The sequence below is a fragment of the Hippichthys cyanospilos genome, chromosome 17 (assembly GCF_059441005.1).
Source record: "Hippichthys cyanospilos isolate Australia breed blue-spotted pipefish chromosome 17, RoL_Hcya_1.0, whole genome shotgun sequence".
NCBI classification, from domain to species: Eukaryota; Metazoa; Chordata; class Actinopteri; order Syngnathiformes; family Syngnathidae; genus Hippichthys; species Hippichthys cyanospilos.
Window position 1 is genome coordinate 16488059 of NC_142385.1, and position 22395 is coordinate 16510453.

The 22395-nt window shown below is 52.0% G+C and overlaps 1 protein-coding gene across 1 annotated transcript; it reads left to right on the forward strand.

The window, feature by feature from the left end:
* The first annotated feature begins 4482 nt into the window (after nucleotides 1-4482).
* Nucleotides 4483-21839, forward strand: pald1a (phosphatase domain containing paladin 1a). The gene is made up of 20 exons (XM_088438542.1): nucleotides 4483-4639; nucleotides 5313-5495; nucleotides 5726-5828; nucleotides 6724-6903; nucleotides 6965-7129; nucleotides 7441-7601; nucleotides 7672-7747; nucleotides 7886-8040; nucleotides 8397-8499; nucleotides 8560-8664; nucleotides 9130-9225; nucleotides 9301-9435; nucleotides 9563-9679; nucleotides 9779-9958; nucleotides 10024-10212; nucleotides 10268-10408; nucleotides 10495-10566; nucleotides 11013-11153; nucleotides 16533-16688; nucleotides 19823-21839. Exons 1-20 carry the CDS (start codon nucleotides 4635-4637, stop codon nucleotides 19982-19984), a joined length of 2625 nt encoding a protein of 874 aa, XP_088294668.1. The 5' UTR covers nucleotides 4483-4634; the 3' UTR covers nucleotides 19985-21839.
* Nucleotides 21840-22395: the final 556 nt, after the last annotated feature.

The window sequence follows — 22395 nt, forward strand, 5'->3', positions numbered from 1 at the left end:
ACCGGGGAGCTGAAATTTCACCCTGATGCTGACCACATCATTTCTTTGCGCCCTCACAGGCCAGTCCTGGTACTGCGCCAGGCAGACTTTCTGTTCTGCTGCGTTGTCTTCTCATATCCAGGATTTAAACACACTTTACCAGAGCGGAAGAGCATACTTGGCCAGAATTTTTTGTGTCCCGTCTTGTGTTGAAATGCGGTTTTGTGTTTCCCCTTGGTTTTCGCTACATATTGGGGACCGATCCCAGGTTTTACTGTCTTTGTGGCAACCGCTTGCACTTGTGGGGACCCCACAAGTTCAGACCGCTGTTTGAGGGCTAAGACTTGATTTCAGAGTAGAGTTTGGACTGAGTTGAGATTTGTTTAGGCGATCTGGTGTGTGTGTGCACCCTTTTTTTTTTTTGCGACATAGTGGGAGCAAATCCCAGGGCTTGGCTTAGTGATTATGTGGGGACCATTTTGGTGTGCCCACAAACTCACAGCTCTTTTGCTGTGCTCAAGACTTTTAAAAGTATGGCTTTGACATGGACTTGAGTTGATTTAGGTTTAGGCAATCTGTTGGGATGCTTAAACTTAAGGTTTGGAGCTAGGAAATGCATTATGTCAGCGTGCGTGCGTGCGTGCGTGCGTGCGCGTGTAGTACACGCAAGCGCTTGGCCCGGAAGGAAGGAAGGAAGGAAGGAAGGAACAGGTGTGGCTGCTTGAAATGTTCTTCTCGAACTGGACGGCGACTGTCGGGCTCACAACTTTTGGGGGCCACTGTTCCCACGCGGACCTCTTTGGTAGCACAGCTGTTTGGGGGGGGGGGGGGTCTGGAGGGTTCCAAGCATCAGCGGCGGCTTAGAGGCGACTTATTTGGCCAGCTGTGAGCGGCGTTTGCCTCCCGCGTGGCGCGCTCATGAATGGACTGATTAGAGCGGCGGAGTCAATTAGGCTTACGCCGCGTTGCGCCACCCCGCTTTGCTTGCTCACTGCAAACTTTCACTCAGGAACGGCAAACAAACCCGCTCCGGAGTCACGCTAATATATATATATATATATATATATATATATATATATATATATATAAGGATATAAGGTCTTTGTGGGGCTGGCGTATGTTCTTCATCCTCTGCAAAGAATGAGCGCAGCTCACAAAGGAGTCGCGTCTCATTTTCTATGACTTTCATTGGGTGTAAGGCGTTTTCAAGCCGTGTCGGGGAGTCTTGCGAAAGTCTCTGCTGCGTGCGCGCGTGGGAGGCAGCGCGTCGCCAGGAGGAGACGATTGGCCGGGGAGATGATGAGTAAGCCACTCGTCCGGGCCCGCCCCCACATCCTCTTTTTACGCTGCGGCACACTCCGCTCGCGCCGCCCGCACTCCCCGCCCCTCCCCCCCAAAAGTCGGCCGTCGCATCGAAAGACGGGACGCGGGAGCGCCTCCCGTCCCGCCACCGAGCGTGCTCAGATACGCGCCACTGCAAGCCAGACAACCAGCGGCTTTTTCTTCCCCTCTTTCTTTCCTGTTTTTATCCGGAGTCGCTCGCGGGATGCCGGACTCGGCGGCCGAGTGTTAGGTAGGGCGCCGAATCCTTGCGGTTTTCACGCGCTGCTCGGTTACGACCTTCCAAACGCAAAGTTTTGTGATGGGCTCCCTTTTGCGAGCCGGGCGGCTGAGCCGGCTCCTTCATAAAAATAGGTCCGATATGCAAGCTTCATACTTTACTTCAATAATACTGTGAATTTTCATGACCGATGTTGAACACGCTTCATTTATGTTGCGCTAAGTATTGATTTATTTTTCCAAACGGTGACTGACTTTAATCCCTGGGGGATTTTTTACTAAGCCGGCCTTGTTATCAGCCAATTTGAAAGGCCCGGAACTTCATCAAATACAAATATATTTTGAACGCGATATTGACCATGAACTCCTCAAAAGTCTCTTGACGACAAAATCGAAACTTTCCTGCAACTTTTAGTTCTTGGATGGAATCCTGATGTTAACTACAAGTCCCGCAATGCATAGCGAGAGCTTTGCATCATGGGAATCAGGCTAAGCCGCTCGCTGAAGTCATGGAAAGGCTCGCAAAAGTCACAAGTGGTTTTTTAACCCGGTGGTTTTTGAAGCGTCAACACCAAAATTCCTATTGCGCCCTGTTCACGGGTTGTGGTTGGAATGCAAAAATGAGGGGAAATGCATGCGAAAACAATATGTCCAAACTGATACCGCACCGACACTACCGTGTTTGGATTTTTTTGTATCTGCAAAAAAAAAAAAGAACCGCACGCTCACTTGGATGTGGTCAGGCACTGCTCTCAAAAGATGCAGAGTGAGTCCAGTAGAACTTTTTTTGAATTGCCGACATGGGGGCTGCCAAACGTACGGCCCGCGGGCTGCTTCTGGCCCGCAAACAACAGTATTTTGGACAGTATTAAAAAAGAATAACAACATTTGAAGTCGTTGTTTTTAAGTTATATACTATAAACCGGTTCGGCCCACTTGGGAAGAGATCTTACTCTATGCGTAATATTTGGACAGTATTGATATAGTTTCGAATTTTAAGATTTATTTTTTTTCAGATGGTGCTTTGTATTTTCCAAAGGAAAAAAATAAGGTTGAAAAACATCCCAGTAAAACCTGTAGCAAAGAACTGAAGCTAAATGTATTGGAATTTGCCAAGCGAACATTTGAGTAAAAATCAGGCGACCGCACACGGAGGCCAGCAGAATGCGGCGGCGGTCAGTCAAAGGGGGGGCAAAAATCTGCAAATCATAGTCGTCTTCAAGTCAACTAAAATGACAGGCAGCCATTTTCAGCGCGGAATTGCAAAGGCTTTTTTTAGTACCTTGTCATTGGGCTGTCAGGGAAGCATTTAGGTCCTGTTTTTTTCTCTCTCTCTCTCTCTCTCTCTCTCTGCTGTCGTTGCGGCCGTGCAAAATGGCGGCAAACGTCGGGAACAATGCCTGGCCACCGGGGGGAAGCGCTGAGCTCATTTCCATACCGGAGCGCAGGAAGTCGCAGTGTGGCGAGATCAAGGAGGATGCGGCAAAGCGCAGGAAGCGCTTGGGCAACTTGTATTCAGCCAATAGGAAGAGGGCCCGGGCGGGCCAAGGAAATGCGCTTCTTCAAACGGCCCGCTTGGATTTGACGCCGGCGCAGCTTCGGAGTTGAAGGTCAAGGCGGAAAAATGCCATTTACCACAATGAGTAGGGATGTTCAATCCCAGTGGGAGCGCTCGATTCTCGAAGGGCTCGGTCCTTGTCTAGTCACCGATACTGATTGCTGATACCGCCAATACTTTTGATACATGAAATCCCATGGAAAAAAAAGAAGAAAAAGACAGCGACGGACACTTTTTAAAGACAAAAAAGCAATTCAAGCTGCAGGAAATTGTCCGTTTTTGATTCTATTTCTAGTCCGCGATCCCAAAACGGCCGCCATTTCGGTCACGGCTGCCGTCGTCCCTGCCGATACGGCCGATCAGATTTCCCGAAAAGAAAAAGAAGAGACGAGGACGGATGCATTTTAAAGACGGCCCGCTATATCCCAAGACACCAGTTAAAAGTGCAAAGGCGATACCCGCCATCGGCCCTTTGGTCACCCCGTTGGAAATGTGGGGGGCAGATGCGGGGCGACGCCAGTCCCTTTTCTGGACCGGGGCGTCCTTCCCGGGGCCGGCGGCAGATGCATCCTGCAGCTGCGGCCTCCTTCCTGCCCGCTCGCCTTTTGTCTGAAAGAGCGCGGCGCGCCGAGCCCGGGACGCCGGCGGAATTTCAATGGGCCGGCCCTCAATGGTCGGGCGCCGGCGGGAGCCTGCGGTCGCCATGGTTTTCCTCCGTCGGTCGCGGGGTTCGCGCTCAAAAGGGACGCTCGGGGGTCACGCCGTTTGCGCTCCGCAGTTTGTTTGCTTTTTTTCGACAGCCGCAGACTTTTTTTCCCGTACCGCACGTCAAAGCGCCAAATAATAACGCGTGGCGCTATACGGCCAATTTCAAAATAAATAATAAGCAAAGGTCAGGCTTTTATTTTGAAGTTTGTCCCATTGGCGCTTTGCCATTAGCTTGACGCCTGCGCTAGTTGCTGATGTGAGGACCAGACGCCTTCAAATGCAGTCAGACGTTTCGATAAAAGGTCTTCCATGCATTATTGTTATTATTATTTAACGTGCATTTTTTTTTTAGCAAAATGGGCTGTGGTGGACGAGTTTCTTCAGGTTCCAATTCATGTGCTCTTAATTTGCAAAGAAAACGGACCATCGGCATTCCTTTTTTTTTTTTTTTAGGTGCAGGATAAAGCGTCCGAGTGGTTTTGCCGATAAATCCGCTTGAAATGTGACTCGAGTGGTTTAAGAAAAGCAGCTGGCGCCCTCGCCCGTCTTGCGCCGATCGACTTGAGCGGCGGATGCGCTCCACCGAGCCATCCGGCCACCACGTGCGGCGAGTTCTTTTTTTTTTTCTCCCGCGGCCGCCCCCGAGCAAGACTGACGCGAAAGCTCGGCGGGCATTTTTCCTTCCCCCTCTAGGGGGTTGCCTCGGAGAGCCCCCAAAGTCTCCCGTGGAGCCGGCCGTAAGGTCGCGCTTTGCCCGGGCGGGGCGTCGCCGGTCGGGGTTTTTCTTTTTCTGCCCTGGCTAAACGCGAGGCGCCGAGACGTTTCTGCTATGCGGTGAGGATTGAAATAGATTTGCCCAACTTCCTTTTATGGGAAGAGGCGCTACTTGTGGAAGGATACTTTGGCTTTTGTTGTAGACTTGGAGCCGGTCCCATCGGGTCCTGCCCGCTCCACGGAGAGGAGCGCCCGCTCTTGAACTTTTTCGTCCGTGTCTCTCCGCTTAGGGAGGCTGATATCAAGATTGATTAGTTACTGTTCTTTTTGGGGGGGGAATAGGACGACTTGTTCACTTTTTCTTAAAAAAAAAAAAAACGTATCGTTTCTTCTGATATTTTATCGGGTCGATATCGGTATTAGGCTGCGCTATCGGTATGCTGTTGGCGACGGAAAAGTCTTATGGGGATTCGGGACAGCCCAGCCTTTTTTCAAATCAATCAATTTGATTTCTTCATGTTTTTCGGAGGGTCACAAATGTTGAGTTTCTTAGTTAAAAGGACAGCCAAACGGCATTATTCCAATCAAATTTTGATCTTTAGATTACCCTTAAAATCAAAACTTTTAGTATTTTTACGTGGGTCAAAAAGAGCCAACTTTTTTTTTTTTTTGCATCTTCAACATCGACACGTGCATTCCATGCAACTGAATGCGCAGCCACGTTTCCTCTGAGCGGGATGTTGCACTTCCTGTGAATGACCCCCCCCCACCGCACTTTTTTGCGCCCCCGCAGCTGCGGCCGGAGCATGGGTACGACCGCCAGCGCAGCGCCGTCGCCTCCGCTTGAAAGCGCCCGCGACGACAAGATGGCCGACGGCGGGCCGGCGCGAGGCATGAGCCCCTTTCACGCCGCCGGCGTCCACAACAACAAGGCCAAGTCCATCATCACCAACAAGGTGGCGCCTGTGCTCATCACGTAAGTCCCCCCCCCCCCCGACTTGTGTGTGGCTGTGAAAGGCGGGGGCCCCACTCTTTTTTGTCATTAAAATGGAGTTATTCCATTAATCGCGGCGCCCTCGCAGCACCCCCGCTGCTGCCGTAGGAACCCCCCCCTTCAGTGTTTGCCCCCCTTATCATCTCATTTGTCAGCGCAGGCTTTGTAAACAGCGGCCGCTAATTGAATTGAGCCGCCTTGTTTGTTTGCAGATACAATTGCAAGCAGGAATTTCAGATCCACGATGACATCCTCAAGAGCAACTACAAACTGGGGCGCATTTCCGACGCCATGCCCGAGCATTACCTGGTGCAGGTACGCCCGCCCCTCCCTCTTTTTCCAACGCCGGCTTTCCATTGCTTATTCCCTTTACGCTTCCGCTGTGCGCAGTTTTTTTTTTTCAATCGAGCTTCCGGCATGCATTTTTCTGCACGTGGATGGCAGCTGAGCCGCAAAAGTGAGCCAAATTTGACACCCTGTCATTACTTCTGCATCTTTACGATGATGATGATGGTGCGTTTGAATTGGAGGGCCCGTGTTCCTGAAATCATTGGCGCGTCGTAATTCTCCAAACATATGATGCGCGATTTCTACCCAAAAGTAAAGGCCAAAAGTATGGGTGTGTCCTACAAGCGCCAACTCAAAAATGACATTTTTTTTCGACGCCATTCGTTTAAGATTGATCTGCGAGCCACATAAACTGAGTTTTGACGCACAGATGCGCATTTTTATACGGGCCGTATTCTTAAAGACAGTAACGGGACGAGCCGGAGGGCGGATGTCAGTCGGCAACAAGTGCCCGTTGCGGCTAACGGTATTCGGCGTCAGCTGAGCTTGTTACGGCGTTATTTTCAAGAAAAGAAGCGAGCGGACCGAACCGACGTACGAGTCCAAAAAGTGACTCGATCATTAAGTTGGTGAAACGCGGATGCCGCGCAACTTTGGCTTATTTGCGGTCAAATGAACTGGCAGCACGTCGCGAGGAAAAGGGAAAAGAAGCGCTCGGAGCGCATTCGCTCGCATCGGTGAGGCGTTCACCGACACTCACAATGTGGGAAATGCGACACGCGCTTAACTTAAGGCGCAACGAATATATAACTTAGGTATTTGACTACCAAAAACTAAGAGGAGTTTCCAAAAGGCGAGATTGATTTTGTCGCCACTAGATGGCAGCGCACAACTAACCCCCTTTGACTTTGCCGTCTCTCAGGGCGAGTACTTCATGGTGCAGGACGTGTACGGCAAAGCGGACGTCCTGAGCACCGGCGGCTCCTCGGGGGCGCCCAACTTCCGGCGGGCCGAGGGCTCCTACCCGCTCTACGGCATGGGCCAGCCCACCCTCGGCGGCTTCCAGCGGGTCCTGCGCTGGCTGCAAGCGCGAGGCCACCAGGTGGCTCCCCATCCGCCCGGCCTCCGCATTGGCGCCGCCTCTCTAAATCCCGCCTCCCCAGGAGGTGCTGTTCGTCTGCGTGCGAGAAGAGCCGGTGGTGTTCCTGCGCAAGGGCGACGACTTTGTCCCGTACACCCCCAGGAGGAAGGAGAACCTCCACGAGAACCTCCACGGCCTGGAAAAGGGCCGGCCCGTGGAAGCTCTGGAGCTCGCCGTCAGGAAGGAGGTCCCGCTCGCTTTTTCCTTTTTCTTTGTCCGCCAAGCATTTTTTCTGCCGGGCGAGGAAGAGATCGCTCGTATTGTTTTTACGCCGCCGGCCGAAAAACCGGAAAACGCGTTTGAAATTGTTTGAAGCCAAAAGAACAGAACAAATTCAAGACTTTTTTCAATGATTTTAAGAAAAAAGCTTCATTTCAGCGAGTTGCAAATCAAATTCAAGAAGCTAATTCTAATCTTACAAAGCTTGCTCAATTTTGCAAAATGAATATTATTAGGATATTATTATAGAGAGCAGGCGTTTTTGCGTGGGCCCCTCAGCTCTGCGACTTTGCCAAGCTGAACGACAACATCTACTACGTCTACAACGACATCGAGTTCCTGAAAGGCGAGCCGCAGAAGATGGCCGTCGCGTGCGAGGAGGACATCCGCGTGACCGAGGAGGTCTACAAGCGGCCCGTCTTCACCATGCCGGCCTACAGGTGGCGCCCCCGCTTCCCTCGGCGCCGCTCGCGCCTTGACGGCCGCGTTTCCCGTCTCCTTTTCTTCCAGCTATTACCGATTACCGCTGCCCGTGGAGGGAGCGCCTTTGGAAGAAGACTTTGACGCTTTCGTCAACATACTCAGGGTCGGTCCCGCCGCATGCTAATAAACCATTATTAGCACGCTCGGGGCTTTAAATGTCGGGACTTGGACGCGGTTGGCCTGCCATTTAGTGTTTTTGTGAGTTTTTGCCGACTGGATTTCCGGCCCTCTCTCTCGCCAGGAGAGCCCCGGCCTGTCCCCGCGCCGCCACGGGCCGCCCGCGCCGCCCGCGCTGCTCTTTAGCTGCCAAGTGGGCGTGGGCCGCACCAACCTCGCCATGATCCTGGGCGCGCTGGCCATCAACCGTCTCTGGGGCGACTCGCCTCCGCCGCAAACGTAAGGGCTCCTCGTGCTCATGCGAGTCTTTCCTCGTTTTTTTTCCTAGTGCGTGAAGTAGGATTTTCCTCCTGACGGACATTGTGGGCACATAAAAAAACGTGCGTGAAATGGGTCGAATAAAACCTTGGCTACCTTTCTTCCCCATTCTCAGTGATCTCCCAACCGCAGTACGCAGCACGTCTCTCTTTTTGGGCCCTACACACAGCATACAGTGCGGGAGAGTGCGGCGAGCGGCCGCTAACTCTCCCTGAGCCCCCATACTGAAACGCGATGCTCATTCGCCGCAATTTTTGAAAAATTCCAACAACCCAGGATAGGTTCCCGCTAATCCGCCTGCGCGGTGAATTTTGCAGAACCGAGGAGGCCACGGGGGCCCCTCCGCAGCCCAGACCCGTTTTCCGCGTCATCCAGTCCCTGATGGCCAAGCTGCCTAACGGACAACAAGTCGTGGAGGAGGTGAGTCCTTCTCAGCGGATGGATGGCGCCGCGATTTTGACGCCGCGTGTTTGCGCTCAGGTGGACCGGGCCATCGCCATGTGCTCGCAAATGCACGACATCAAAGAAGCCATTTACGAGAACAAGAGCAAGCTGGAGGCCATCGGAGACGATTTTCAGATTCAGGTTGCTGCTTTTTCATCAGCCCCTCGCGTGAGATCTTCCATATTCGGACCATAATAGTCGGACCGGTCACAAACATGTCGGAAAAAACACTTTTTTGACTCCTCTTGTTTTGAAGATGCAATGGAGTTGCATGAAATTTCCACTGCGTCTTTAAATGAAGAATGGCGTCTACCAGTCCAAAAAAATATCACAACTGAGGCTTCTTGTAGCACTTGAGATACTTCGTGGAGCGCGTGATATTTTTTAAGTGAGGCTTCATGAAGCACTTGTGGTATGTTTTGACACCTCTAAAGTTGCAGTGGAACCGTCTGAAATTTCCACTTCAACTTCAAATCGAGCTTGCCATCTGGAGGAGTAAAAAAAAAAAAAAAATCCCATCCCAAGTGAAGCTTCATGAAGCGCGCGTGATATTTTTTGACGCGGCGATCAACGAGCTAACGCTCTCCCCCTTGTGTCGCCTGCCAGGGAAACGGCAGCAAAGAGTACTTCCTGAACAGAACCCGGCAGAGCTTGGAGCGCTACTTCTACCTGATCGCGTTTAACGCGTACCTGCGCGAGCAGGTGCGTGTCGGCCGGGACGCCGGCCGGGGCCCGGCGCCGGCTAACGTAACGTAACGTCACGCCACGCCTTTGCAGCACCCCCTGGCCTTCGTGTCCGACTTCAGCCGGTGGATGCGCCGCCGCGCTTGGCTCTACCGCCTGCTGGCCCGCATGGACCTTTCCGAGCTGTCGGCGCCGCCCGAGCTGGTCACCAGAGGAGCCCGCGTCCTGGTGAGCGCCTCCGGGAAGCTTTGCTCGCTTCGAGCCGCGCGAAGTTTTGATAGGCCAATTTTGAAGCGGTTTATTAGGGGACAAGGCGCAGGAACGGCGACTTTTTTTTCTTTTGGGTGTTTTGCAGGTGGCCGGCGAGTATTTAGCGCCCGACGTCCTGGGGACCGCCAAGGAGATGAAGGCGCCCAACTTCAGACGCGTGCCCAAAATGCCCGTCTACGGAATGGCGCAGCCCACGTCCGAGGTGCCTGCCCCGCCCACCTTTCGTTTCCATAAACGTTCGCCGCGTCGGGTGAAAAAAAAAAAACGAAAAACGACGGCGCGGCTTCCCGGTCGAAACCAGGCGGCCGGAGCCGTGCTGGCCCACCTGACGGACGACAAGCGCAAGCACGGTCGGGTTCTGTGGGTCAACCTGCAGGAGGAGTTGGTCATCGAGGCCGACGGGCAGATCTTCACCCCCAGGGAGCCCTCGCGCTTGGACCAGCACATCGCCGTCCCCACGTCCGACCCCCTCCTCATCCAGGTCGGGGATACCCCCTTTTTTTTTTTTTTCAAAATAGCTCCAACCGCCGCTTCGCGCGCCTTCAGAAACTGGAGGCGTCCCTGAAGGAGGAGGTGACGCGCGCCCAGAAGTGGCTGGAGGTGCGGCTGGAGCAGGACAAGCAGATGAAGATGTTGAAGGGCGTCCTGACGGCGCAGGAGACGCTGGCGGCGCACGGGCCGGGCCTGCTCTACAAGCGCCTCCCTCTGCCCGAGTGCGCCGCCCCGCCGGAGGAGGTAAGGCCGCGGCCGGCCCGGCGCCGTTGCCCGTACTGAGCGCGGCCGTGCGCAGGATTTGGACGGGCTGCTGGACGCCGTGAAGGGCTCGCTGGCCGAGGACTCGCGCTCGGCCTTCGTCTTCAGCTGCTCCGACGGCAAGGGCAGGAGCACCGCCGCCATGGTGCTGGCCGTGCTCACTCTCTGGCACTTCAACGTACGACGGCGGTCCCGGCCGGCGCCGCGCAGCGACCGGGCCCCCCGTCATGGGAGTTTTTCTTTTTTCCCCGCCCCCGCCGGCAGGGCTTCCCGGAGTTTCCCGAAGACGAGATAGTCAGCGTCCCTGATGCCAAGTACACCAAAGGCGAATTCCAGGTCTGTCTCTTTTTTTTTTAGAACCGCAATGCTTGATTGAGTTGATTGAAAATTGGACAGAAAAAAAAGCCATTACATTCCAATTATATTTTTTAATTTTAAATTTATATACGTATGTATATTTAGTTGTTTTTTTCAAATACGATTTGTAAAGTATCTTCTATTTTTTATTTCTGTATATAGTTTTTTCATAATAGTTTTATTATTATTTAATGTATTTAATTCAATATTTTGTAATATGTGTATGTATTTTAAATCTCTATATGCTGTATTTGTTTTAATTGAGTGTACACTAGCAAAGAGAGAAATGACGGCAACCCTCCAAATAGTTGTGTTTACCTAGCAATCCGCAAGATGGCGCTAGAGAGCGGCATAAATACAAGCCAGCTGCTTGCGAACGGGCCCCGCTCGAACCCTTTTTGTTTTTTTCTTTCTTTTTCGGTCAGGTGGTGATGCAGCTGGTGCGCCTGCTGCCCGACGGGCACCGGATGAAGCGGGAGGTGGACATGGCCCTGGACTCGGTCTCGGAGACCATGACGCCCATGCACTACCACCTGAGGGAGATCATCATCTGCACCTACAGACAGGTCAGCTCCCACGCGTGCGTGTCGTCGCCGCCGGTAGCCGGCAGAGGGCGCTGTCGTAACGGCCAAATGAGAGGAACGCGTTGGTGACGTAACCAAGGAAATGAAACGTTCCTTCATATCCGTCAGAGGATTTCACAAAGCTCATCCATCCGCGGATAAATCGCCCGGCTGGCAAAGTCTCTGAGCGATATGCCAAGGTTCCTCATTTCCATTCATCCCATTTCTCAGCCGCGCGCGCTCGGGCCGATCTCGGCCGTCTTTTTGTCGGGCGGGATACACCCCCGGTCGCTTGCCAGCCGATCGCGGGGCACGCGGAGGCCAACGGCCTTTCACGCTCGCGAACACTCCGAAGGGCGGGTTGGAGCGGCGCGTATAGCGTGCGTGTTTTTGGGACCGTGTGAGGAGACCGGAGGGAAAACCCGCTCAGGCACGGGGGGGACATGCAAACTCCGGGATTCACTCGCTGACGCCACCGATGGCCACGTCGCTTTTTACGGAGGGATGAGAGCGATGTTCTTTAAGTTCCGCCACAATTACTGTAATCCTTTTTTTTTTCCCTTTCGTTGAAGTTGTCTTTTAATCCGCTGCGCCTTTCAATGCGGATAATGCGCTTTTATTTTACGCCTCTAAAGGTGAAGCAATTGAATTGTCTTGAATCTCGACAGCAAAGGAAAAAAACAAAACATCAAGAGTGGTTCTTGAAAGATCCAAATGGAGACGGCCACACGTTGGCACTGCCTCCCGCCCCCATGGCCGATCCCTCCCCTTTTTCCTCTTTGCTTGAAAAGCAGCAGGCCAGGTGCTAAACAGTGCCAGATGTTGCTGCAGGAGGGGGAAAACTTTGCAGCGGAAGCCCCCTCCTCCACTTGGCCAGCGCTTGCAAAACGTGTCTTCCATAGGGAAAAATGGGGGGGGGGGGGGGGCAAAAAGCGGCGAGGCCGCTCGGCCAATCGTTGTTGAACTTTTCCCTTCCTGCTGATTCTGTCAGTTCTCTCTCTTACCCGTCAGGTATTTCATTCAGACTATAGAAATATATTTAACAAACCGACACGCTACAGGAGTGTGTAAATCTTTCGCAAGCGATCACTAGAACATAGTGGAAAATTGCATATTTTCTCCTCACGTGGGTCGAGCGTACCCCCCCGACGCAGAAATGACGAACCAACAAGGGCAAATGGCAGCGTGTCCAAAAAGACGGGCCCCCGCGGTTTGGACGGGCGAACGGAAAAATATTTGGGGAAAGGGGAGAAGCGGCTTCTCCGAGGGGAAGCCGGGAGACGTCTCTTGGAAAGATGTCGGGTGGGGGAGGGGGCGCCCGCGCGGCCAAACGCCTCACGAACATTTGACGATACGGCCGGACCGTCTCATCGTTTCGCTCCTCTCCCGTCGTCGGTGACAGCGCGCGTCATTGAGCCGGAACCGCCCTTCATGTTCCTATCTATTTGCTCTTAGTTGGAAAAGAAAACGCTACTACTGTTCCCCAGGCTGGAAAGAAGCCGAAAAACATGCCAAAAAGATGCTATACCTTGCTGGATTGCGTTTCTTCATATTCCACTCAATTTGCTCTTAATACCTAAAGAAAAATGGAGCGCTCCTGTCACGGCGTTAAAAAATAAATTGCCGATAGCCGCAGAAAGCCTCTTGAAATCTCGTCTGAGGCGCCTCCGCGTTCCCTCCTTTGGGAAGCGCTTGACCGAGCTTACGCGTCCGTGCCAACGGCGGAAGAGGCGAAAGCCAATGAGCCTTTTTCTTAAATCGAGGTGCGCTTGGGGGGAGGGGCTACTTGGACAAAGTGGAACAATCACTGTATACGCCGGCTGGCGCTGTTGACGGCCAAATGCAAAATTGCCACTTGAGGGTGTGAACAAGCACATGTGCGTGCAAGGCGCGCCGACGCTTGGATTTCACATCCAAAGGGCAGCAACATATATGTATATATGTGCACATATATATATATATATATATATATAAATATAGATACACACACACACACACACACACACACACACACCGACTAAAAGTTTGTTTCCAGCAGCGGTGGCAGGTGCAGGCCGAGCGGGCGTTTATTTAGGGGAGTTTGCGGCAGCACGTCTGGAGGTAAATAATCTCGGGGCGGGGCGGGGCGGGGCGGGGCTTTGGCCAGTCAGCTGGGCTCGAAGCAGCTGTCATCAGTCAGCTTGGTTATTTTTGGGGACTTTAAGCCCCGGCGAGTGTTGACGCCATGGAGTCAGGCGCCGCGGCCCAAGAAATACATCTGCAATAGGAAATATTCCGCAACTTAGTTAGTGTAAAAGCAAGGCTTGGTGCGCGCCCGACATTTATTTGCTTATGGCCGTGGTGCCCAAACTGTGGGCCTGGCGCTGCATTCGTTATTCGGTGGCCCGCGGCATCAACTGAAAATGACCCTTTCAGCACTTAGCCTGAATTCCATCTTTGCATTCCTATTATATATATATATATATATATATATATATATATATATATATATATATATATATATATAGAGAGAGAGAGAGAGAGCGAGAGCGAGAGAGAGACACACACACACACACGGTATATATGTTGTTATTGCACTGTTTTAACCAGTTATTAGTTATAATATTGACAAATACTTCCGGGATTTTGATTTGACCTGAAAGAAAGGGGAAAAAGTGGTCAAAATGGGGCATTTCCCGACAGTTTACTGTGAGGAACACACAACAAGCAGGCAGAATGCTTTCTAATGAATGGCGTATTAAACACTGAGTGCTAATCACTCAATGAGGCGGCTGAGCTCGGCTCGGCTCGGCAAGAAATAAATGTATCGGAAGTAGCTATTGTGTTCACAGCGGGCACTAAGTTGCGTGACATTAATTGCACTTTTGAAAAAAAAACAACTTTTTAATCACGGAACAGTTGCGAGCTTTTCTTTGTCTCGGTGGGCGAGCGCCCCGCAATTTGGCGGCTTCATATAGTCCGAGGCCGATAAACTCGATTGTCGTGGAGCCGCGGTCCGGGAGGCAATCAATGAAAGGAATGCTTTCCATGATTCAAAAGCCGCTGATTGCGCGTGAAAGCTTTCATTGGTTACGAGTATTATGAAATTTCCAGAAATGACGGCTCGTCCGGCTATTCGCGAGGCGTGATTGCTATGCTAGGCTTAGTTTCGCGTACCGTGAAAAGCACTAAAAAAAATCCCGAGAAATGTTCATCATCATTCTCGCGTCAAAATGTTTTCTCTCAACTCGCGGCTTTGTAAATAAATATTATTCCTTGACCATTATTATTGTGATTCACGCCTTTCCTATGTCTTCATGTTCTAAATATTCACGTGAGGAGCGCTTGTATTTTTGCTCTTCCGGGGATTCGTCACTAACCGGGCCTTATTTTCAGCCGATTCGGGCTGACTTTGAAAGGCTCATAACGTCATCAAATATCAAAATAGTTATCATTTCAAGACCCAGCTTTTTGTTAAATCGGGGGGGAACGCGCGATAAAACGTCGGGCGTTCGATATGTCCAAATGACAATATTTCCAATTTTGAATGGCAGTAAATGAGCCCGACATGGGCTCAATATGACACCTTTAGGGCGTACCGCTTGACCTTCCATTTGCAAGCATTTCCAAGGGACGGCAGCGTGGCATATTGAAAGTCCTCAAGTTTCGATAATCAAGAACATTAAAAAGCCCAAAGCGGCTCCAAATTTGCCTTCGGGGTTAATCGCGGCGTGGCGCCGCTGGAACGATTCTTACCGAACAACTATGAGATGCTGACTTCCTGGAGAAAATCGAAGATTTCAAAAGGAAAAAACATTTGGCAGGCACTGGTCATTTGGATCGTTTTTTTCTTGGCCGGGCCGTTGAAACGGCGACGGTATGCGGGCTATGCGTTCCCGCCGAGGTCATGACGCACGAGACTTGAAAGCGCGGCGACCGCAAGACTACAGACTCGCATTCATTTGCTGCGGTTTGCAGCCCCAGAAATCCACCTCCACTTGGGGGGATTTCGCCGTGACGATACAGCTGAGCAACTGGAAAAAGACACGCCAGTGGAATCTGCGCAAGCTATTAACGCGGCGGCGGCGGCGGCGGCGGCTCGTCCGCCTCCTGAAGCCGGATCAACCATGTGGGATTGTGGCCGTGCGCGTGCAAGCTGACAGTTTGCTTTGTGTTTTGTTTTTGTTTTTTATTTTGAAATGAGGTGAGCGAAAACACCAATTTTCTGCAGATGTTCTGATTGCAGTTTTTGTCCCCGAGTAGGTGAACTTCGATACGTGGAAATAATGGGTCTGTTGTGAGTGATGCAAGTTATAAGTCGTGTTTTAGTTTTCTGTTTCCTTTCAGTTCTTGTCGGGTCGTCAAGAATATATGGGAAATATTTGGAATAGCAAAAATGGAAGCTCCCCTCACACGAGTAATTGGAATAAAATGAAATTGGAATGGCCTGAATCGGATAAACTGGAATTGAGTTGAAATGCGTCCAAAAAACAGCAGAACAAAGAAAGCGGCGGAGAAGAAAAACGTACACGGAACATATACGTCAGCGGTATCAAACCTGCGGCAAACAAGCGCTCGGCACGGACGAGGGCAGTGCGGCGTGCGGAGGGATTGCACTTTGGCTCCAACTTGTGAGCCAACTTCAAAATGGGCACGTATGCTTGACATTTGCTGTTCCGCGCTTTGAGTGCAGCCTGCGGGCTCCGGGCGGGTCAAGTTGGGTTTGGCTTTTTTGGGCGGGGAGGGCGCTGCTGCCCGCCAGGTGATGAACGGCCGCTGGCGCAATCGCACGGTAATGGGCACCGCGCGTCGGTCGGACGGAGACCTCTGCCGACCTTTTGGCCGAGCGTTAGGGTGGGCGCAGCTAAAGGGGGTGGGCGCAGCTAAAGGGGGTGGGCGCAGCTAAAGGGGGTGGGCGCAGCTAAAGGGGGTGGGCGGGTATTCCTTGAAGGATGATTGAAGCCAGCGCATTCTTGCAACGCGCGAAGCGTCAGTTGAAAAGATGAGGTCGCGTCAAGTCAATTGCAAGGATGCGGGGCTGCCCGCCCGCCCGCCGTTCGGAAATGTCAGTCATCATTTCCCTTTCCTCTTGCTCACGCTCACCGTCCGCAGGCACCTCGAGAGCCCGCCGCGGCTAACGTGCCCACTGTTACACACTTCAAATAACAACAAACAACCGCCGCAGCGCCATCAACACAAAGCAATGTATAATACATGTGAAACCTAACAAAAGAAGAAAAATACAAAAAAGAACCAGTGGAAAAAAATTGGGCATTTTCTGACACATTTATTGAAAGAAAGAGACAAAAATAAGCAGGGTTAGGAGTTTCTTTCTTTTTTTTTTTCTTTTCATCAACTCCATGACATTGTAAAAACGTCGTCCGTGACGGCCCCTCTACGCAGATGAAAAGCGGCAAGTCGGAAAAGGAGCGCAATCAGCTCCTGCTGAAGAGCCTGCAGTATCTGGAGCGCTACATTTACCTGATCCTCTTCAACACGTACCTGCACTTGGAGAAGAAGGACTCCTGGCAACGCTCCTTCGCCCTCTGGATGGAGCAGGTACGCCCGAGTCCCGCGCTCGGAACGCGTCGGGGCTCCGCCTCGCCGGTTCAAGCCCGCCGGGCCGCGGCGCTCGAAAAAAAAACACTAGGTCCAGAGGCGCGTCGTATATGTGTCAAATTTAGCCCACGTTGGCTATTGGAAATATCGTCCGTTTTGGACGTATCGAAAGCCCCGTGTTTTAGCGCGCATCCCCCCGAGTTTTGTACGAATCGTTTCGATTGAAATTTTTGCGCCCACGCTCCAAAACCATCGGGTGGCGCTAGCGGCCGACTCACGACTTTTGCGAGCCTTTCGACGACTTGGTTGAGTGGCTTAGCCTGACCCCCAGAATGCAAACTTCTCGCTCCGCATTGCATTGGGACTCGTAGTTGACTTGAGGCTTCGACCCGAGGACTAAAGGATGCAGGGCGGCTTTTTGATATTTCTATTTGACGGCGTTATAAAGTCAGCCCAAGTTGGGTGATGATAAGGCCGGGCTAGTGAAAAACCCCCAGACACCCGGGCCTCACGTACCATTCCGAAGCGAGGACCTCCAGTCACGCCCAAGACGCAATACGCGCGAGCGGCCACGGTGAAAGGCAAGCGGGCGGGCGGGCGGGCCCTTTGTTGCCACTCCTCTAAAAGTTTGTACGGCAAGCAGACGTCTAGCTAAAGCTAAAGAATGTTTCCAAACCCCGCCGTCTTTTTTGTCCTTATTGGGGCGAAATCAAAGCGGGGCGGATTTCCAAAATGGGCCGGAACAATCGCTTGAGAAAACAGCTGTCAGAGAAATATGTCGGCCGAACGGAGGCATATCCTTCCTGTTATGAATAGCAAATATGCGCGGCGGGTCTGAAAAATGTGCTCGCTCACGCCGCACTAAATACGCTACATAGCGACCCCGCCTTGAGATGAGAGTTTTTGCGTGACGCGGGCCCCTTTTCGTCGCAAAGTGCAATCGCTGTCCCCGCGGGCGTCCGCCCGGAGAAGAAAACGTGTCCGGATCCAATGGCTCGCCGGCGGAAAGCGCAAAGCGCCACGCGTTGCGGATGGCGCTCCGGAAAGTCGTCCGACCGATTGAATTGTGATCCCGCAAAGCTTCCTCGGCCTAGCGGGCGCGATTGTTTTTCCCTCGGCGTCCGCAGTAAAAATGCATGTCGTCTGCCGATGCGAGTGAATGGTGACAAAGTGAAACTTTTGCACTTGAAAATGTGCAAAAATGGACACAAATGACATCGAACCCCATTGCAATGCTATTCATTTCCATACAAAATATTCATTAGATGCAAATGAGTACTTCTCAACGTAAAACCTTTGCGCGTGTTAACAAATACGAAAACAGCCGCCGCGACCCGACCAATGGGGTCGTCCTTTATCTTCCCGGGAAAGAAAATAGCGGCTTGGACTCGCGCCACCATCCTCCATGAGGAGCGGACGGGGAAGTGTGGCAGGCAGGTAGGAGATCGGAGAGAGATTTCCCCTCGTGAGAAAAAGCTGGTTGCCTTCCTTCCCGTTTGTCGTTCCGAAAGTCTCGGCCTTGTTTGGGTCGGTCTTGAATACAACGCGGCAGCGTATCGCGCTTTCCGCAGATGGATTGGTTGCAGCGGTTTTCAGAACCTGGAGTTGACCGCGGCCTTTGTCGCCTTTCGATATTCTTAATGCGTCCCCCGGGATCAAAAAAATAGCGGGGGCATCTTCAAAGAGGACTTTGCGCGGATTGGAGCCGTCATCTGCGCAGCCGGCGTGTCGGGTGGCCCACTTAGCGCCGAGCCTGGCGCCTTCCCAACCAATCAGGGCCCGATGGCCCGCGGGCGCGATCGTTAGCCCGTCACCAGTGACCGTGGCCGGATGGTTGGTGACAAGCCCCGAGTGTCAGAGGTGGCGGCGGGGGGTCCTCGCCGACACGCACACACCCACGCCGGGCCGCCGTTACGCAAGCTGCCGCGTTTGACGGCTGCTGCTCCAGCGCCAGCTCCCATTTAATAGCGGCCCCGCAGGCAGGAGCTCATTGTTCACGCTCACATGCGGTGACGGCCGATATGAAGTCTCAACGCCGCGGGCGCGACACGGGGAAAATTCAAAGAAATGGATTCTATTTAGCGCCGGCCATCCGTGGCAACGTATCTCACAAATTTTCTTCATATTGTATTCATCTTTTTATGACACTCCGCTTAAATGGCAATCAGCTCTTGTTTTATTTTTACCGAAGGGCTTTAAATATTACGGCGCAGGAGTGGTTAGCATGTGTGCCTCGCATGCCGAGGGGTTCGATTCCGACCTTGTGGCCTCACTCGAAAAAAAAAACAAAACAGTTTACCGCCAAACTACGCCACCATTGCAGAAGCTAAGAGGAGTAGGGCCTGGTTAGTACTCGGATGGGAGCGCCCGGCGCTGCAATGTTCAAATATATTCATATTTGATTAAATGATGGCCCTTTCAAAGTCGGCCCAAGCTTGGTGATGATAAAGCCAGATTAGTGAAAAATCCCTGCTCACCCAGGGGTTAATTAAATCACCTGGAGACATCATAACTTTTACACGATCCTCTCAATTTTTTTTTTTTTAATATTCCTACGTAAACAAGGATGGACACGTATGTCGGTTCAGTTTGCTTGCTTCTTTTCTTGAAAACGATGCCGTAAGAACCTCGGCTACTCAGCTAAGTTTGCCGATCACCTTACCTCGGACGTTCTTTACACCACTGTTGTGAGATCGGAGCACGGAAGGTTGCCGGGGAGCGGAACGGCTCTATAATCAGACCGGAAGGAGATCTGAGAAGGTCAGCTTCCTGTCCGCTCTCCTCGCAGGAAAAACAACCTAGTTGTCTCCCTTCCTGTTTGTTGCTTATTAAATGTTCCAGGATGCCTGATCCCAACATATACAAACATTTTAAGCTTTGTAAAAGACTTAATATTACTTATTTCACATTCAAATTAATGTGATTGAAAAATTTGGTCTGGATTAGTCATGCAGGTGTAGGTCGACCCCACCCCCCCCATCCCAAAATAATATGGGGGCCGAAAACGAGACCAAAAAAGGTGCGCGAGGCGCAATCGGTACATTTTCAAATCCTCGGCAAGCGCTTGCGTTTTCGGCCAGAAATCCCCAAATATCTTGCGCGAACGCGGCCTGATGGCATGTCGGCGGCGGCAGGTGGCGTCCAAGGCGGGGGTCTACGACGTCCTGGACCGGCTGAGCTTCAGCGAGTTCGAGAGCCCCGGCCCCGGGGAGGACGCCCCGCTGGCCCGGCTGCGCTGGCGCTGGCAGCAGCAGAACCTTCTTCCGGAGCTTCCTTTCCGAGGCCGCTTCATCTGAGGCGCCGCGCGCGTCGCGCCCTTCTCAAAAAAGAAAAACAAGCGAGGGCGCGGCGTGGCCACGAGACGGGCGGCGTCGCCCGACTCCCAACTTGACTTGGAAGTTCAACGCGTGAACTCGGAAGAACTTGACTTGGAAATCCCTCACACCGAAATGAATTTGGGACGCCGCACAACACGGCTCCGGCAGAAAATCTACTTTTGCTTTTGTACTGTAGTCTGCACCCTATAAGCCGCGGCTCGTAACGTCCGAAGGTTTTGAAATGTCGAACGGCTTGGTGCCGGATTGAAGCTATCCGCTCCTTGTGTCAACGCGCACAAGTTGTTCGAATGCTGCATCAACACAATGGTAACGCGCCAGTTTCATTTGACTCGTGGAGAGCGTCCCCTGGTGGCCAGTCAAACAGCGGTTCAAACTCAAAATCAAACATCTTCTTATAACTTCTCCTTCGTCTTTTGTTTACCAAGCGATTAGCCCTCGGTGGCCGCGGGGTTTATAGCGTGAGTGGAGTTCCGGCTCATTTCCGGAAGTAAGAGGAAAACTCCGGGCGTGCGGACCGGACCGGACCGGACCGGACTTGGGTCCCGCGCGACTGCGTACTCACGCGATGCCCCGAAGCCTGCGAGGCTCTGGATTGTTTACGGTCTCAGCAGATGTCTCCCGACAACAGGCTGAGCGGCTTTGGGCGGATGGGGCGGGCTCATCCGGGCGGCGCTACTTTGTCACGCGGACGCCTCTTGGCTCGCGCTTAGATCCGCTCTTATCTTTGCGAGCCGGGAAGGTGTCCCGCCGTCGCTGGCGGACGCTCCGGGATTAGCCCAAACGGAAACCGCCGCGCAATCTCCTCCAGACATCTCCCTCGAGAACTCCGCCGTCTTCGCGGCAAAGGCGGCGGAATATGATCGACCTTAACTTTTTTTCTTGTAACTTTAGCACTTGATTATCGGTTTATTCTGACGTTTTTTTCCCGGTGTGTGAGATGAACGATTTGTTTTCACGTTTCAAATCAGGGTGTTACGCATCAATTATTTTGTAACCCTTTTCGGTGAGGAGTCGCCATCAGAACGGCGACGTTTTTATTGATGCTTCGCAATCTGACGGGCGTTTGGTCAGAGACGGGTCCATTAGGCCAGTGGTCCGCAACCTTTTTATCACCACGGGCCGGTCAACCGGCCTTAGATTTATATTACGGGGGGGCAGAGGCGGCAAAACATAGATCGAGCACAAATGAAATCATCTCCACAACTTGATTTGGGGTGCAGCCCACGCGGACCGGGCCGGTGGTTGGGGACCCCCGCATTAGGCCATGGAAATTTTTTGACGGCAAGAGAGATGTTTCTTTGCGATGATGATTCGCCCATGTGCAGTGTAGCGCCAACTAATGCTGAGGAGGACTTACTACATTTTTTTTGTCCTCAAGCGTTTTGATTGTTGTCACATCTTTTGTTTTTTGTAACATTATGAATTTATTCTTGTCAAACTTTTTCCCTGATTAAAATTCCAACTTTGCTCCTTATAAGATTACCAGTACATTTTCGAAGTAGCGCAATTTCCTTGAAAAATGTGACTTTGGTGTCATGATTTCTAGTAAAATATTTTTTTCTTTTAATATTATGACTGTACTATTCTGCAATTTAGTTATGTTAGTAAAATCCCTTTTTTTCTGACCGTACTACCCTGTCGTGAAGAATGTTGACCTTTTCCTCATTCATTTGCATTTCTTTGTATCATTTGAACGTTAGCCTTGTATAACACTTTTGTTTGTGCAAAATGACAAATTTTCCCTTTGAAATTTTCAACTTTACATTTTTGTAATACGTTTTGGCATTAAATTGCCTTTTTTCTTGTCAACCAACAGCTGTTTGTCTCCATTTATCCCCGTGATATTATGAGCTCATTTTTCAATTGTTGATTCTGCCAGCGTTTCTTTTGCGCCTTTCGGAAACGGACCAGGACCCGTCACTTGAGAGCGCGCGCGGATGCGGAGAAGGCCTCATCCCCGACCCGAGATAAGCCGGAGGACACGGGGGTCCGGGATGCCGCGGGGGTCCGGGATGCCGCGGGGGTCCGGGATGCCACGGGGGCCCCTTCCCTTTCCTCCCGGGCACGAAACCCGACCCGGCCCGGCGCTTGCGAAGGATTACGGCGGACAAAGGACGCCATTGAGAGGACGTCGCAACGAAAAGAAGAGATGCGCGAGGACGGAAGGGGAGGCGACCCTGCGCAACGACCTTTTTTTTTTTTTTTTTCCAAGGGACGATCTTAATCTCAATTCAGGCATGTCACACCTCGCTGCGCAAGTTAATGAAAACTTTCTGCCGGGCGCCGACTTGATGGAGAGGCGCCGGAATATACAGCGTCCCTTCGGATCTCGCCGCTTCCTATACGTGCCAGCAATCGCGAAGGGAAAC

Coding starts and splice junctions, on each gene's coding strand:
- pald1a (XM_088438542.1), top strand. Junction 9,226..9,300: donor ACGCGTACCTGCGCGAGCAG/GTGCGTGTCGGC, acceptor ACGCCTTTGCAG/CACCCCCTGGCCTTCGTGTC. Junction 16,689..19,822: donor TCGCCCTCTGGATGGAGCAG/GTACGCCCGAGT, acceptor CGGCGGCGGCAG/GTGGCGTCCAAGGCGGGGGT.